The following is a 16,750-nucleotide window of genomic DNA, read 5'->3' on the forward strand; positions in this document are numbered from 1 at the left end:
ATCTAATATAAGGAACAATGAGCTGAGGAAAATGGAACACTTTATTCAATAGATGTTATTATATTAATAGATGAAATTTTCATATTAAGATTTAAATGGAATTTTACTCCTTTAGCTGGAATTTTATATTAAGATTTTTCTCTCCAACTGAGTAGGTGAGTTAATTCCTTTTGTTCTTACTGAAGATGGTTAAACATAAAATCTGTTTTTAAGGGAGACTTCCATGCAGTGAATCTAGCTGAAGTGACATTGAACGATGTAATACACCACATACAGATTCATTTTTCAATTTAAATTATTTGACAAAAGTGAAGATGTCTTATGTTTTGTATGTGATTTTCCACATGCTACATTCTGTAAACAGACTCCATTTGAGCTACTTCCTGTAGTTTTGTCTGTAGCACTTTTCAGGAATGACTTATTTTGAGGCAGACTTTTTTCCTTTCTGTGATGCAATAATTGCCTATAGAGAAGCAACAGCTTTTCAAATTGAAACTTGGGGCGGGGAGGCGGGGAGTCATAGGTGGCATATATTTAATATTTGGAGAAAATTACAGAATATAGGCTAGAAATTTGTTACTAATCTGGGCTAAGGAAGTTCTCTTTACCTCAGTCACAGTGTGTGAGAACTAGCTGACTTTGGTCATAATTAAACATTATTAGGCTTTATAAAGAGATTAGATATGTGCTGTTAATAAGAATTTTGAGCTTTAAAGGAACAAGCAAAAGTAATTGTGTAAAATAAAGAAGCTTTTACTCAATGTAAAATTTGGCCTCAAACTCCCAATTTTGATGCTTGTCCTGAATAAACTTTAGAGAAGAATACTCTAATGGGTTGAGGTTTACAGGTCAAATGCTACCTAGGTGTAGACATTAAATTATTATGATCAGTTACTGCTTTCCCATAAATGCCATTCCAATAATGAATTGATCATTCTGTGTACAGGAACTGGGAGAGTAAATGTGATTTTTTAAATAACAGATTTTCGGAGCATGTGTTAAGGTTAACATAGTTGAGAATTTACATCATGATTTTTGCTGAATATCTTGTTTCTTCCTGCTAGCACACACACTATCCTGGGATTAAACTCCATATATCCTTGTAGGTTTTTGTATTTCCCATTCTTTACTGAATTTTCTAGGTACAAAGCGTGTAGTTCACTGGGCGTGCACATGAGTCCTGGTTTGAGACTACACAGCTGGAACTCCCGACTAACAAAGATTTCCATGGTCTGTTACTCAGATCTTAAGGAAAATTAGATAACAAAGCCTAAAAAAGTTTATTGAGCTGACTAAAATTAACTGTGCTTCTAAATCCTTCTTTAGACTGCACCACAGAAAATGGAAATTCAGGTCTGAGAGTCTGCAAGCCCAGTTACGAGCTCTGTTTTTCCTTTGTGGCTTTCAGCTTTCAGTACTTAAATAAGTCAGATAGAATATACATTTCCTGTCTAAATGCCTAATTTACAGGGTTGCTGTGAAGAAAAAAATACCCTAACAAATGGGAAGGTGCTTTGTAAGCTAAAATACAATATACAAACATAATAATGGTTACTCTCCTATATTTGCTTTTCAAGAAAGTTTCACTAAGTCCCTCACTCATATTAGGATAACTACTCTCTATCAGGGCTTACCAGGTGGCCCTAGAGGTAAAGAAACTGCTTGCCAGTGCAGGAGATGTAAAAGATGGGGGTCAATCCCTGGGTCAGGAAGAATCTCTTGGACGAGGGAATGGCAACCTGCTCCAGTATTCCTGCTTGGAGAATCCCAGGGACAAAGGAGCCTGGTGGGCTACAGTCCATGGGGTCACAAAGAGTCGGACATGACTGAAGCGACTTAGCACACATGCACACAGTCTCTGTTCGGGTCTGGGAATAAGCTTTTGATGACTAGCCTCTTCCACATGACACAAGGGGATAATATCCCCGTGGGTGAGTTCTGTGGTTGCAGGTCTGGATTCTCGGGTCACACTTCTGAGTTGGGGAAGAATTCGTTCCTAGTTCTGGTGTGCTGCTCCCGTTGCCTGTGCCCTGAGCATGCTGATTCAGTCGTGTTTGCTGTAGATTTCTATCCTGGGAAGGACCTCCGTTCCCTAGGGCAGGCATCCATGTACTGTGTGTCCAGCTCCCGGCCCCATCTCCTTCATCTAGTTATGATTAATAAGAACAAAACGCTATTTGTAACCATACACATCCTTTATACTGAGACTGAGGAAAGTATAATTTTTCAGTACATGACATATTTTCATGCATACACCTATCTCTGTACAATCCCAAGAACTGCTGAGGATACATTTCATAGTTTCTCCTTTACTAACATTATAGTTTTCTTTGCTAATGAGTGAATAGCTTAAAAGCATGAATTCATAATTACATTGTTGTTTATTTCAATCTATAGCATACACAGACTATAATTTGCTGGAAAAACTCTTCACTGTTGCCCTTGTTTATTCCATGTTAAAGTTAACCATCCATGTCTATAAATTAAGTTTACTATGAAAACTCACATTTAAAAAAAAAATTATACAAGAAACAGCTGGATTATCACAATCAGCAAGGAAATGGACTCAAGAGTTGGAACTAGTATGTCTGGGACACTTTGTCTTCATGGTAAACAGTCACTTTATGCAAATCCCACTTGGCTTCACTTAATTAAAAAGCTGAAAAAGAAAGAAAATTCTTTGCTGAAAAAAAAAAACACAGTGTGCTTTTTATTCTATATTAACTTAGTACAGGTAAATATAAAATAAAAATGTAACGTCATACACAGTTACATTAATTCACTTAATTGTAATTTTATATCAGGGCAATTTCTATGAACTAGATCCTGTAATGGGATCAGGTGAGACTAGGTCAGGGGTGAAAGCAGATTCTGATAAGAACTTGAAGTTGTGTTGGTTAAGTTTGGTTAACTTCTGTGAGTCATTCTCAACGTTAGCAAGACTCCTAGTTAAATTGGCATTTAAACTGACAACACAGGGGAAGAAAGGGAATGAGCTGAAACATACACTTGGATTGGGTCATTTCAATATTTTAGACAATATATTTTTTCTGGTTATTTAATCAATATGCATTTACTTAAATACTTTTAAGAATTTTATAATTTCACTATATTGAAGTCAAAAATAATTATAAATCATAATAAAAGTATCATCAGGTTCTGATGAAATGATACAAATAGACGTTTATACATATAGGAAAAAAAAGCAAAATAACTCTTTTTGCCTTTCTTGATTTCCCTAGGCAACACTTTTATCTATGAAAAAAAATGTAAGTTCGTAATATCATGTCAATTTGAATAACATCATTAAGCCTTTGTTGGCTATTTGTACCTTTCTGCTAACGTGCAGCAACTTTGCTTTTTATAGTCTTGGCAACGTAACTTTAGGACAACCAGAAATGAACCAATTGTTAACTAATATTAAAACATTAATATTAAAAATATTAATGGTTACTATAGTTGAAAAACCATGTAGTTGGGAAATTGTTCAAACTGATAAGTTTAATACTTGGACACTCAAATTACAATATCCTAGGCATATGTTACTTCGTCTTTCTGAACCTCGGTTTCCTCATTAGTGAGAAGAACGCTTGTTTTGGATGATCTCCAAAGTTCTTTCCAGTGCTAATGTTTATTTTAATCCTGTGATACTATATAAATAAATAGTAAAAAAAAAAAAAAACACACATTATATAACATATATATATACTATATAGTGAATATAAATATACTTCATATACTAAATAGTAAATATAAAGCATTATATATTTAAATATATATTATCTCTATTAGCTTGTAATATATAATAAAGCAATTATGCAATACAGCCTAAACTTTTTATTACCCTATCTTTTTCTGAGGAATTACTAAATTACAAGATACAAATCAAGTGCTGATGTCTAGAGGCAACAAGACATTGCTTCTATTTTTTGAGATAACAAGTTATGACTTAAGTACTGCAAGGGTAACATTGCCATGAAGATCAGCAGTAACATTCCTCAGAGCATTAAGGTACTGCTGCTGTTCAATCCACCCAATCTTTAACAACAGTGGTGGCAAAGCAGGGGTATGTTTTATATATATATATATTTTTTTAATATATATATATATAAAATGTGTAGATGAACACTTTGGCTTTCTCTGTCCTCAGATATAAGATTGCCCTAAAGATAAAGCTGACTGACAGTTAAAAAAGAAAACATCACCATAAAATATTTAAAATGGTAATGAAAGCTGCAAAACTTATAATTTAAAAAATACCTGACAATTTACAGGTTTGTTTTTTAATAAAAATAGTCTGAACATTTCAAGCTATGGAATACTAAAGATCACCTTTTATAAAAATACTACTATCATAAAAGCAAGAATATGACCCTTTATGATCATTTTATGCTTGCGAACTTTTTGGTTCTGGGAAGATTAAAAAGGTTCTACTTTTATATGTTGTATGATTATAACAATAATTGTGTTAGGGAACATGGGAAGAAGAGATATGGTTTGGAGCAGGGATGAGCCTGGCTTTGGAGCTGAGGAGGTGACAATATGGTCTGAGGTCTGGCTCTAGGCCTTAGGTCAGAATTTGGCATGTCTGTTGGGACCGAGAAGTCATCTGAAAGGAAAAAGGAAGGTCTAGGAGTGTCATGTTTCAAAATCCAGGGCATAAGATACTCAAGAGGAGATGGTTAACTAGAATCCTGGAAGGGTTATGTAGGTTGCCACATGAGAAAAGGCATCTGGGTTTGATTACTGGGTGGCCGCTGGAGACCATATTACGTGTGAAACACGTGCCTTTTCTCCTCCTGTGAAATATGCAGGAGGCACCAAACAGTGGTTGGTATTTTGTTTAGACTTCTCTTAGAGTAATTAATTCACCTGCTCCACAGTGTTTTAAAACATCAGAATGGATGCAGTGCTCTTGAATGAATGAATTCTGTCCAATTGAGATCAGGTTAAATTCTCTACCGAGACCTTCAGCTGGCCAGAATTTTCTTGGCTAAGGTTCTCACTTCCTGATCTTAAACTGGGAAAGAAGTCAGAGACTTCTGGGCATGTCCTGGCACTCTGTCACACAGAAATCGCTTACATGGATAAGGGGCAGCTACTGATGTCATCTTGGAGCCAGAAAGTATAGAAGGGAGGAAAAGCCTTGGTTCTTTACTCTGAACAAGGATAGGCCACTAGCAAGTTCACACGTGTTCCCCTGGCCTTGGGGTTAGTAGAACTTAATGATTCCCTGTTCTTGGGATTTTCTAACCTTTATTTTCACAAGCGTTCTAAGGGGATGCCAGGGAGAAGTACATGATGGCTGCCACCCAGGCCTCTTTGGCCAGAAGCCCTGGGGGCTCTCTTCTTTGTGACAGAAACTTACTGAACCCCGAAGAGTCTTCAAGTCTGAAGTACATGATCTAAAATAAAGGCCTAAAGAAATTCAGGATTTTATTAGGAGTCGGGAAACAGATCTTTGGGAGTGGTAAGCTTTCTGATCTGTAGCTACACAGGATGAGAGCTGTCAAGTCTTACGACTGCTAAGGGCACATCTCTACAGCCTACACAGAGGGGCACATTTTGGAAGAGGCTGGTAACATTATCGTTCATAACTCTGTGTGGTCAGAAACACGGATGCTGGGTCTGGGGAAAAAGACCAATAGAGCTTGTATGTGGGAAGAGGTTGGCGGTCAGATAAAAAACAGAACTTAGGGACAAAGGAGCTTCCTCCTCATTCCCTGCTTTCAGGGGGTTGCTGAATGGTGGAGTTTCTGCCAGAGTAAGAAAACTGTATTTACACAACGGAAATAAGCCTCCAGAGCTTCCTTTGCTGTGTGTCTCTGCTTAGACCATGTCTTCTGCGGTCTGAGGGGTGGGAATGTGCGCTGCAAAATCAAAAAGCCTAGATTCTGAGTTTTCTATTAAAATCATGTTGGATTTATATAGCGGTTCCTAATATCTAGTTTTGAATTACTAAATATTGATTAAAAAATTAGTCCATGTTTAGAAAACTTGTATTTTATTCTGAAAATTAAGACTTATATTGTTAGTGGGAAAAGGCATCTGACGACATTTTTCCTCGGCAGAATTCAATATATTTCTGTCAGCTGTATAGTTCTGTTTTCTTCCCTAAAGTAATAAAACAGAAATAACCAAATGCAATCATATTTTGTTTGAAATGGAGGGCATACGCATGCATATGGATATTGTTATTTAAAAAAAAAAATACTGTGCTTGTCAGTGGTTAATTCTGTGAGCCAAAGTCTATTGCTGGCAATTTTATCCAAGGACTTGTTCCTGTAGCAGCTAAGTACAACAGCATGAGACTGGAATATGAGATCTCACAATTCAAAGTTATCTTTCATTTGTAAAACAATAGTCTGCCACAACTTGTCTTACTTATGAGATAAAGATTATGGTTATTATCTGAAAGATGAGGAAAACTGAGGCTCAGAGAAGATGAAAAGACTTGCCTGAGGTTACAGTTTTAAAGTGCCATGGTCCAAATCTCATCTTCTCACTCAAAGTCCAGATCACTTTCCAATACACCACAGTGAAATACAACAATATGGAAAAAATAGTCCTTGAGATTCAATTTCCACTTGTAAAATAGTATTACAAAGACTTAGCACTGTATTCTTTATGTAGACACTCTCCAGATCTTCACCTACTCATCTCTAAGTCTTTGGTCCTTCATGATATTCTTCAAAGCTGGAACTCAGCATCAGAAAGGCAATCCCAGTGAAATTCTTATCAATGACACGTACTGTGGGTTGATCACCACACCATTTCTGTGTTTTCTATTTGTATAGCTTAAGACTGTATTTTCTATTTTCCCTATAGATAAAAGATCTACATCTAAGTAAGATACAGAAATGAATGGGATATTGTTACATACTGCATGTCCTGGGATATTTTGCCTTGCTGTGCTGGTTCATTAGTACATTTGCCTCAAAATTCACCAGGAATGTCTTTCTTGTCTAGCTATTATTCTGTACTTTCCATTATGGAATGTAGATTGATTTTTAAAATTTTTTTTAAACTCATTATTTCTCAAAGTAACTCAAAAGGAACCAAAGACATCATGAATTACAGGTATCTTGTCAATAGTTTCTATATCCATTGTAAGCTTAATCAGTGTGTATTTTTTGATGTGGGCCAGCTCAGGGTCCACTTGAGGTTGCAATAAGCATCTTTAGAGCCCAGGTTTCCAGAACACTGTTTGTGCACACTGCACCCCTTCAGTGTGGGGGAACAACCCGACAACTCCATGGGGGTGTCATGTGATGTGAGTCCACCTTCTGGAGTTGTGCAATGTGGCAAACCAATACTCCTCTGTCCACTATGTTTCTATCTTAATTGTTCCTGTTGCATTTAGATAAGGAGTACATTTACAAAATGCCTCTGAGTAAACACATTCGATTAGTAAGTACACGATGAGCACCTGCTATGTGTAACACTCTGGAGATATTAAAAAGGCACAGCCGTGACCTTCTGTAAGGCACCTTACAATACTCTAGAAAGAAAAGAACTCCAATACACAAAAGTTACATATGGATACTTAATGAAAAAGCTAACGTGGTAAAGTGCTATTGAATAACCAAGCGCTGAAATGGCTAAGGATAGGCAAGAGGTAGGTGAAGTAATTTGTTCTCAGAACCTGCAACATTCCATGAACTATAAATTGATGATGTACTTTATCCCCTCAAAATTCTCAGATACATATTTATTATTATGCCAAGTTTATAAATGAAGAAATAAGCTTAACAAAGTTGTTATCCAACCCCATAAAAACATACTTTTACAGGTGAGGAAAAATGAGACTGAGAAGTTAGTCCCGAAGTTAGTGATGAGAGGGTGTAAGATTCAAGCCAGTATCTATGCCTGCTGGGCCAGCGTTCTTAACTGACATACAAAATGATATACTGAATTTGAACTCATGTCTTGGATTCTAAATATTTTCCCATTATACCACACCATCTCTCTAAGACAACTAAAGAATCATAAACAGGTAGCAAAGTGAGAGAATTAGTAGAGAATGTTCTATGCTATTTTTCTACTCAGAGACTTGATCTTTCAAATAGTTTTATAGAAATCTTTTTGAAGAAAACTTTTGAATCAAAGTATGTCAGGGGCAACCAGTGGGAAAGTAATTACCCATAAGAGACGACGTGCATGTATGAACACTAGCACTTTGCTCTTGGAAAATGGAACAAGCCCTAAAGCTAATCTTTATTTAATATACAAAATGAATTCTTGCTACCACTAGAATACAATTTCTTTTTCTGAACTATGGGTCAGATGGTAATTAGATAAACTTCTTAATATCTTTGTTATTTCACTAATTTCAAAGGTTTTGAGAGCCCAATTAAGTTCCTCAGAAGGTTCAGGGAAAATCTAATCTTCACCCCACGGAATCATGCAAATAAAAAACAACACTTGCTTAATTTTTAGCATAAAAAAAAATCCTGCTCATGAAAAATTAAATATAAATGGGTAAAATCTTTACATCAGAGCTAATGATAATAATTAGGAGAAAGTGGTTTTTGAGTAAGTAATAATATGTGCCACATACTAAGTACTAGGCAATGTGCTAAGTGACTTACATCATGTAACCTACATGATGTCAAAGTATGTAAACATTTCCCACTTAGAAATGAGAAAACCAAGGTTTAGAAAAGTTATTTAACTTTCCCAAAGTCTCTGAGTTAGTAACATGTAGATTAAGGATGTAAATGATGGAAGGTTGCTTACTGAAACTTAAAAGATGATCTGGGAGAATTTAGTGATGGTATGAAAGATGCTGATACCGTAGGGAAAAAACCCGTAAGACCAAAATGTGGGGAAGATTTAAGGAAATAGGGTAAACATGTAATAGACTTTTATCCCTTTCAGCAAGCACACAGTTCAACAACAAAAATATCAGTGTGAAGTACTGAGAAAATAAGAAACACATGAATGTTTAAGGTTCTGTGAAGTTTAAAAATGGAAAAGCAGAAAGATCATTCCGTACAGAAGAAATTAAAGACTGTCGATCAATTAAAAATTGTGAGGAAATAAAAAATTAGTTTATAGACATCAGTGGCATTTCCTGGTATAAAAGTTAAAAATCACAAACCTAAAACACAGACATCAAAGGCCACCAAAGGCTATGGTATTATACCCAAGAGTGGACTCTGGCATTGAAGCTAAAGCCCCTGCTAAAGGTGTTTTTCAATTAGCAGATGGAGTTATGTTCAAATGCGCATTTTCAGTAAAGGATATCTTGCATCTTATCCAGTACCAACCAGAGTAGGTAGAAGAGGGAAGTTTTTCCATTCTTTTAGAAGAAAACTTTTTTTTTTGTCCTGGCAGCTCATCTCAAGGATAAGGAAATGGTCTTGTTTAAGAAAGTCTTTTTTTTTTTTTTTTCTACAAGCCTACTTCAGTGTATATTGGTAAAAATGATTGGGGGTTGACTTAGCTCTTGGTCACCAGGGTTTATGATACATTATAATAAGTACTAACTCCCTTTGAATATGGACATCCACACGGTCTTTTCAGTAATACAAGACCAGGGCATATCTTCCGGCATATGGAATAGCCTTTCTCTTGTTATACTGATGGTGTCCGGAATCCTATTTTCTCCTTCCCTACGAACTATCATTTTCCAATAGGAACAAGCTTTTTTTTTTTTAATCAAATCATATTATGCTGGTGCCACAGAAACATGCTGCTGGGATTGCAAAGTGTCCCTCCAGAATATGGTACTATGTCCATCACTGACCGAGCCTCTCCCACAGAGTAACTCAGAAGGAAAAGGTTTCTTTTTCTTTTGTACTAACATCTCATCTTTTAACTTCTGGAGAAGGAAAAGGCTACCCACTCCAGTATTCTGGACTGGAGAATTCCATGGACTGTATAGTCAGTCCATGGGGTTGCAAAGAGTCAGACACGACTGAGCGACTTTCACTTTTCAACTATTCCCAAATGACTTCTCTCTTCCCTTCTTTCATTTATTCCTCCTCTCACTCTGGCTTCTGCATCACGTTTGCTTTTTCTCCAGTGAACTAACTAGCTGGATAGATACTTTCTTCCCCACTATGCTGCCTGGTTTCTAGAATTTAGCTCAGGATTATTCCAGTTCTCTGGTGTATATTCTCCTTCTAGTCCTCTGGGCAACAACTGCTCTTGATGTGTTGTTATTACTGTTCAGACGCTCAGTCCTGTCTGACTCTTTGCAACCCCATGGACTGCAGCACTCCAGGCTTCCCTGTCCTTCACCATCTACTGGAGCTTGTTCAAACTCCTGTCCATTGAGTCGGTAATGCCATCCAATGATCTTGTCCTCTGTCATCCCCTTCTCCTGTCTTCAATCTTCCCAGCATCAGGGTCTTTTCTAATGAGTTGGCTCTTTGCATCAGGGAGCCAAAGTATTGGAGCTACAGCATCAGTCCTTCCAATGAATATTCAGTATTGATTTTCTTTAGGCTGGTTTGATCTTGCAGTCCAAGGGACTCTTGAGAGTCTTCTCCAACACCGTGGTTCAAAAGCATTTAATTCTTTGGTGATGAGCTTTCTTTATGGTTCAACTCTCACATCCATACATGACTACTGGAAAAACCATAGCTTTGACTAGATGGACCTCTGACAGCAAAGTAATGTCTCTGCTTTTTAATACACTGTCTAGGTTTGTCAGCTTGTCTTTCAAGGAGGGCGAGTCTTTTATTTTCATGGCTGTGGTCACCATCTGCCCTGATTTTGGAATCCAGGAAAATAAAGTCTGTCACTGTTTCCATTGTTTCCCCATCTATTTGCCATGAAGTGATGGGACCAGATGCCATGATCTTAGCTTTTGAATGTTGAGTTTTAAGCCAGCTTTTTCATTCTCCTCTTTCACTTTCATCAAGAGGCTCTTTAGTTCCTCTTTGCTTTCTGCCATAAGGGTGATGTTATCTGTATATCTGAGGTTATTGCTATTTCTCCCAGCAATCTTGATTCCAGCCTGTTCTTCATCCAGCCTGGCATTTCACATGATGTACTCTGCACAGAAGTTAAATAAGCAGGGTGACAATATACAGCCTTGACAAACTCCTTTCCCAGTTTGGAACCAGTCTGTTGTTCCATGTCCAGTTTTAACTGTTGCTTCTTGACCTGCATATAGATCCTCAGGAGGCAGGTAAGGTGGTCTAGTATTCCCCTCTCTTGAAGAATTTTCCACAGATCGCTGTGGTCCACACAATCAAAGGCTTTGGCATAGTCAATGAAGCAAAAGTAGATATTTTTCTGGAACTATCTTGCTTTTTCTATGATCCAACAGATGCCGGCAATTTGATCTCTGGTCCCTCTGCCTTTTCTAAATCCAGCTTTAACTCTTGATATGAATAATATGTTTATTATTATAATCATTCATAATAAAACTGATAAAATTTCTGAGAAAAATTTTATTCTGAAGGAAAATGATGCAATGAATCGAAAACAAATCCCAAAGCAGTATATAACATTACTAGGGTAACCCTGGCATATATCCATGGGTTAGATTAATAAGAGCATAAAAACGTTCTAATGCAAAGCACATGTTTTTGTTCACAATGCTCCCATCTGCCAAATTTTGTTACCTCAAAGGGTTGCTGTACATGTGATGAAAGAAACATACATAACCTGTCCTACCAACTTTACAAAGCAAGAAAATGAGTGAGTGGAGAGGGATGGTCTAAGAGGGCTGGATGGATTTATGGAAGCTTGATGAATGATGCATCACCATATCCACAGAAAAGACACGATGCAGAAACAAGCAGAAGTTCTTAAGAGTCTGAAGAGGAATACTAGGAAGCTTTAACGTGATAAGAGAAGAGATGGTGAAACTAAAAGAATGATTTAGGTAGGGTCACAGGAGGGCTGGATGGCTGAGTCCTGCAACAGCCCAGCAAATCACAGAGCTCACGAGAGCTGGGCCACAGCCGGGTCCCTGCCTTCACGTCTCTGTAATGCCACGTCCCACTCTTTCAGTGCACCTATCTTCCCAGGCTGCTGCTGCTGCTTTTTTAATGCTGGGCTCTGTTCTGATGCTGTTTATTGGCAGCACTTGTAGGGTTTTCATCTAAACTATGTCAAATTTCATATTCATAAACCACCCTGGGGCATGATTTCCATCTGACTTCTTATAGGACATTTCATCTTACTTCCAGTCCCATGAAGCCAGCTGCCAGCAAGCCCCCTCCTCATTTAGCCTGGTGGGCCCCTGACAAGGGGGTGGGATTGGGACCCAATAAGCATGGTGTGGGGGGCACACTCATAGAAAAATAAAACCAGCATATACTCTGGTTCAGAAATGCTCACAATGGAAAGCTAAGGTGAGGCCTAGAATATGTATTTTAAAAAGCTTCTCAGGTAATTTACATGTCCACTCTTGTAAAGACCAGAGGATTAGAGTTTTATACAATCAATACTAAATGACAGCTACTCCTTGGGAAAAGTACAAATTAAACTCTTCACATCATGACAAAATACAATGCTGTCAAATGTAACATTATTCTTGGAACTAGTAAAATTCAACTTTACTTGTTCTATCAGAGCAGGATCGTGACCAGGAACATCTAGATAGGAAATCCTGTTTTTGTTGGATTGTGCCCATCTTTGCATGAAAAGTTCCCTTGGTATCTCTAATTTTCTAGAAGAGATCTCTAGTCTTTCCCATTCTACTGTTTTCTTCTGTTTCTTTGCACTGATCACTGACGAAGGCTTTCTTATCTCTTCGTGCTATTCTTTGGAACTCTGCATTCCGATGGGTATATCTTTCCTTTTCTCCTTAGTCTTTCGCTTCTGTTCTTTTCACAGCTATTTGTCAAGCATTTTGCCTTTTAACACTTCTCAATCTTGGTGATGGTCTTGATCCCTGCCTCCTGTACAATGTCATGAACCTCCGTCCATAGTTCTTCAGGCATAGTTCTTTAGTTCATACTCTATCAGATCTAATCCCTTGAATCTATTTCTCACTTCCACTGTATAGTCGATAGGAATTTGATTTAGGTCATATCTGAATGGTCTAGTGGTTTTCCCTACTTTCTTCAATTTAAGTCTTAATTTGGCAATAAGGAGTTCATTATCTGAGCCACAGTCAGCTCCTGGTCTGGTTTTGCTGACTGTATAGAGCTTCTCCATCTTTGGCTGCTAAGAATAGAATCAATCTGATTTCAGTATTGACCATCTGGTTATGTCCAGGTGTAGAATCTCTTCTCTTGTGTTGTTGGAAGATGATGTTTGCTATGACCAGTGCGTTCTCTTGGCAAAACTCTATTAGCCTTTGCCCTGCTCCATTCTGTACTCCAAGGTCAAATTTGCCTGTTAGTTCAAGTATTTCTTGACTTCCTACTTTTGCATTCCAGTCCCCTATAATGAAAAGGACATCATATTGGGGTGTTAGTTCTAGAAGGTCTTGTAGGTCTCCATAGAACTGTTCAACTTCAGCTTCTTCAGCATTACTGATCAGAGTATTTTCTTCAAGAAAATTAGAGATACCAAGGGAGCTTTCCATGCAAAAATGGGCACAATAAAGGACAGAAATGGTATGGACCTAACATAAGCAGAATATATTAAGAGGTGGCAAGAATACACAGAAAAACTGTACAAAGAAGATCTTCACGACCCAGATAATCATGGTGGTATGATCACTGACCCAGAGCCAGACATCCTAGAAAGCGAAATCAAGTGGGCCTTAGGAAGCATCACTATGAACAAAGCTAGTGGAAGTGATGGAATTCCAGTTGCACTGTTTCAAATCCTAAAAGCTGATGCTGTAAAAGTGTTTCACTCAATATGCTAGCAAATTTGGAAAATTCAGCAGTGGCCATAGGACTGGAAAAGATCAGTTTTCATACCAATCCCAAAAAAAGGCAATGCCAAAGAATGCTCAAACTACCACTCAATTGCACTCATCTTACACGCTAGCAAAGTAATGCTCAAAATTCTCCAAACCAGGCTTCAGCAATACGTGAACTGTGAAATACCAGATGTTCAAGCTGGATTTAGAAAAGGCAGAGGAACCAGAGATCAAATTGCCACATCCACTGGATCATCAAAAAAGCAAGAGAATACCAGAAAAACATCTACTTCTGCTTCATTGACTATGCCAAAACCTTTGACTGTGTGGATCACAACAAACTGGAAAATTCTGAAAGAGATGGGAATACCACACCACCCTGACCCTCTTCCTGAGAAATCTGTATTCAGTCCAAGAAGCAACAATTAGAATGGGACATGGAACAACAGACTGGTTGCAATCGTGAAAGGAGTATGTCAAGGCTGTATACTGTCAGCCTGCTTATTTAACTTATATGCAGAGTACATCATGCGAAATGCTGGGCGGAATGAAGCACAAGCTGGAATCAAGATTGCTAGGAGAAATATCAATAACCTCAGATAAGCAGATGATACCACCCTTATGGCAGAAAGCAAAGAAGAACTAAAGAGCCTCTTGGTGAAAGTGAAAGAGGAGAGTGAAAAAGTTGGCTTAAAGTGCAACATTCAGAAAACTAAGATCATGGCATCCAGTCCCATCACTTCATGGCAAACAGATGGGGAAACAATGGAAACAGTGTCAGACTTTATTTTCTTGGGCTCCAAAATCACTGCAGATGGTGACTGCAGGGTAGCTCAGATGGTAAAGCGTCTGCCTACAATGTAGGAGACCCAGGTTCAATCCCTGGGTCGGGAAAATCCCCTGGACAAGGAAATGGCAACCCACTCCAGTACTCTTGCCTGGAAAATCCCATGGACTGAGGAGCCTGGTAGGCTACAGTCCATGGGGTCGCAAAGAGTCAGACATGACTGAGTAACTTCACTTCACGTCCTTGGAAGTAAAATTATGACCAACCTAGACAGCATATTAAAAAGCAGAGATATTACTTTGCCAACAAAAGTCCATGTAGTCAAAGCTATGGTTTTTCCAGTAGTCATGTATGCATGTGAGAGTTGGACCATAAAGAAAGCTGAGCGCTGAAGAATTGATGCTTTTGAACTGTGGTGCTGAAGACTCTTGCGAGTCCCTTGGACTGCAGGGAGATCAAACCAGTCTATCCTAAAGGAAATCAGTCCTGAATATACATTGGAAGGAGTGCCGCTGAAGCTGAAACTCCAGTACTTTGGCCACCTTATGCAAAGAACTGACTCATTTGAAAAGACCCTGATGCTGGGAAAGATTGAAGGCAGAGGAGAAGGGGACAACAGAGGATGAGATGGTTGGATGGCATCACTGACTTGACGGACATGAGTTTGAGTAAACTCCGGGAGTTTGTGATGGACAGAGAGGCTTGGCATGCTGCGGTCCATGGGGTTGCAAAGAATCAGACGTGACTGAGCGACTGAACTGAACTCAACTGACTCTTGTTGGATTAGGTGCTCTGATGTGTAAGGAGAGCTGGAACTTGCTCTTTACCTTCCTCCGTTTTCTGTCAACTAAATAGGTTTTAAGAATCACATAACTTATGACACTTTCCTTTTTATAATTTAGATACCTTTCATTGACACTGTAAATGCTGTAGGTTGAAATGAATAAATGTTTTTTAAGTAAATGAAAACTTAAGTAATAGAAATATTCTTCTACAGATTCTGTTAATGGAATACATGCAAGTCAAACTGAGACTCTAATCATACAGAACCATGATCCTCAATCTAGGGTAGGGGAGAAGAAGAACAGAAACTTCATCTTTCTTGGGCCTACTTCATCTTGGATTTGATTCTTCTGACTTCATATTTTCAAAACCAAAATGAAATAGCCAGACAGCATCAAGAATAAAAACCAAGAAATTGGAGACTTTACTTGGCCTTTCTTATTAAACTTCTTGCCCTCAGACCTTTATACTGCAGACCAGATTAAAGGCAGATGGTCCCACAGCTCACATCTGATATTCAGATTTCTTCTACTCCTTGAGTACGTTTATTTTTAATGGATATGAGAAGTCTTGGAAATGTGCCTCTGCCCATATGAAAAGATACAGAGGCAGGGTTGAAGTGTTTTACTCTTTACTATAAGCCCTTAATCAGATCTCTCTGTCATGGGAATAGTTCTGTGCCCCAGATAAAGCTACACATGGCTGCCATCACCTATGCAGAAACATTTTCTTGAAGTAATTGCTCAGTTCACAATGACAACCCACTCCAGTATTCTGGAGAATTCCATGGACACAGGAACCTGGCAAGCTACAGTCCATGGGGTCACAGAGAGTCGGATACTACACAGTGATTGTCATTCATTCACTTACCTGCAAGAGGGATGTGAATTATGAGATTTTATTTTCTGTCAATATATCATGAGCTCTACTATCTCAACAGAAAGTTCTCAAAATCTCGGAGAAAAGGGACCTTTACTGCTTCACTGGGGAGGAGGATGCTCCCTAGAGAAAGTGGAATACTTATTCCTTTGAGACAAGTTAAGGGAGGAATGGTCAAGAAATGAACCTGTGCCTACTTCCTGACCTGGATAACTGTAATCTGGCGTGTCAGTTGTACTTTGCTTTAGTAAGAATAATAGTTTGGTTATAATAACGTTGTTTCAGAATGATTTTCAACATCTTCCCATCCCCAATTATCAAACTATGTTGATGAAAAACTTAGGAGATGTTCTTTTATGACAGCTTGTAGTGACCAGGGATTCTTTTATCATTTCATTTTCCATTCATGTTGCCATTCCTTATTTGAAAAGCTAAAACTTTGAAGAATTCAAAATATGATGGGAGTTTGCTGGACACTGAACACTAGATTATATGAGAAAAAATTTGTAAATGAAGTA

At 38.1% G+C, this 16,750-nt stretch overlaps 1 protein-coding gene across 7 annotated transcripts in view; it reads right to left on the reverse strand.

Moving 5' to 3' along the window:
* Positions 1 to 2,176: 2,176 nt before the first annotated feature.
* TUSC3 (tumor suppressor candidate 3) overlaps positions 2,177 to 16,750 on the reverse strand; it is a 214,545-nt gene continuing 199,971 nt past the window's right edge. For 3 of the 7 annotated variants that reach the window (XM_027529733.1, XM_027529730.1, XM_027529726.1), the window contains one exon: positions 2,177 to 2,683. In XM_027529733.1, coding sequence (XP_027385534.1) covers positions 2,644 to 2,683 — 40 coding nt within the window. In that variant the 3' untranslated portion in view covers positions 2,177 to 2,643. Of the gene's footprint in view, positions 2,684 to 3,552; positions 3,651 to 6,458; positions 6,522 to 16,750 lie in introns of those variants that run through there. The other 4 variants (XM_027529731.1, XM_027529729.1, XM_027529727.1 and 1 more) reach the window with 3 other exon arrangements.

Source organism: Bos indicus x Bos taurus, chromosome 27 (genome assembly GCF_003369695.1).
Source record: "Bos indicus x Bos taurus breed Angus x Brahman F1 hybrid chromosome 27, Bos_hybrid_MaternalHap_v2.0, whole genome shotgun sequence".
NCBI classification, from domain to species: domain Eukaryota; kingdom Metazoa; phylum Chordata; class Mammalia; order Artiodactyla; family Bovidae; genus Bos; species Bos indicus x Bos taurus.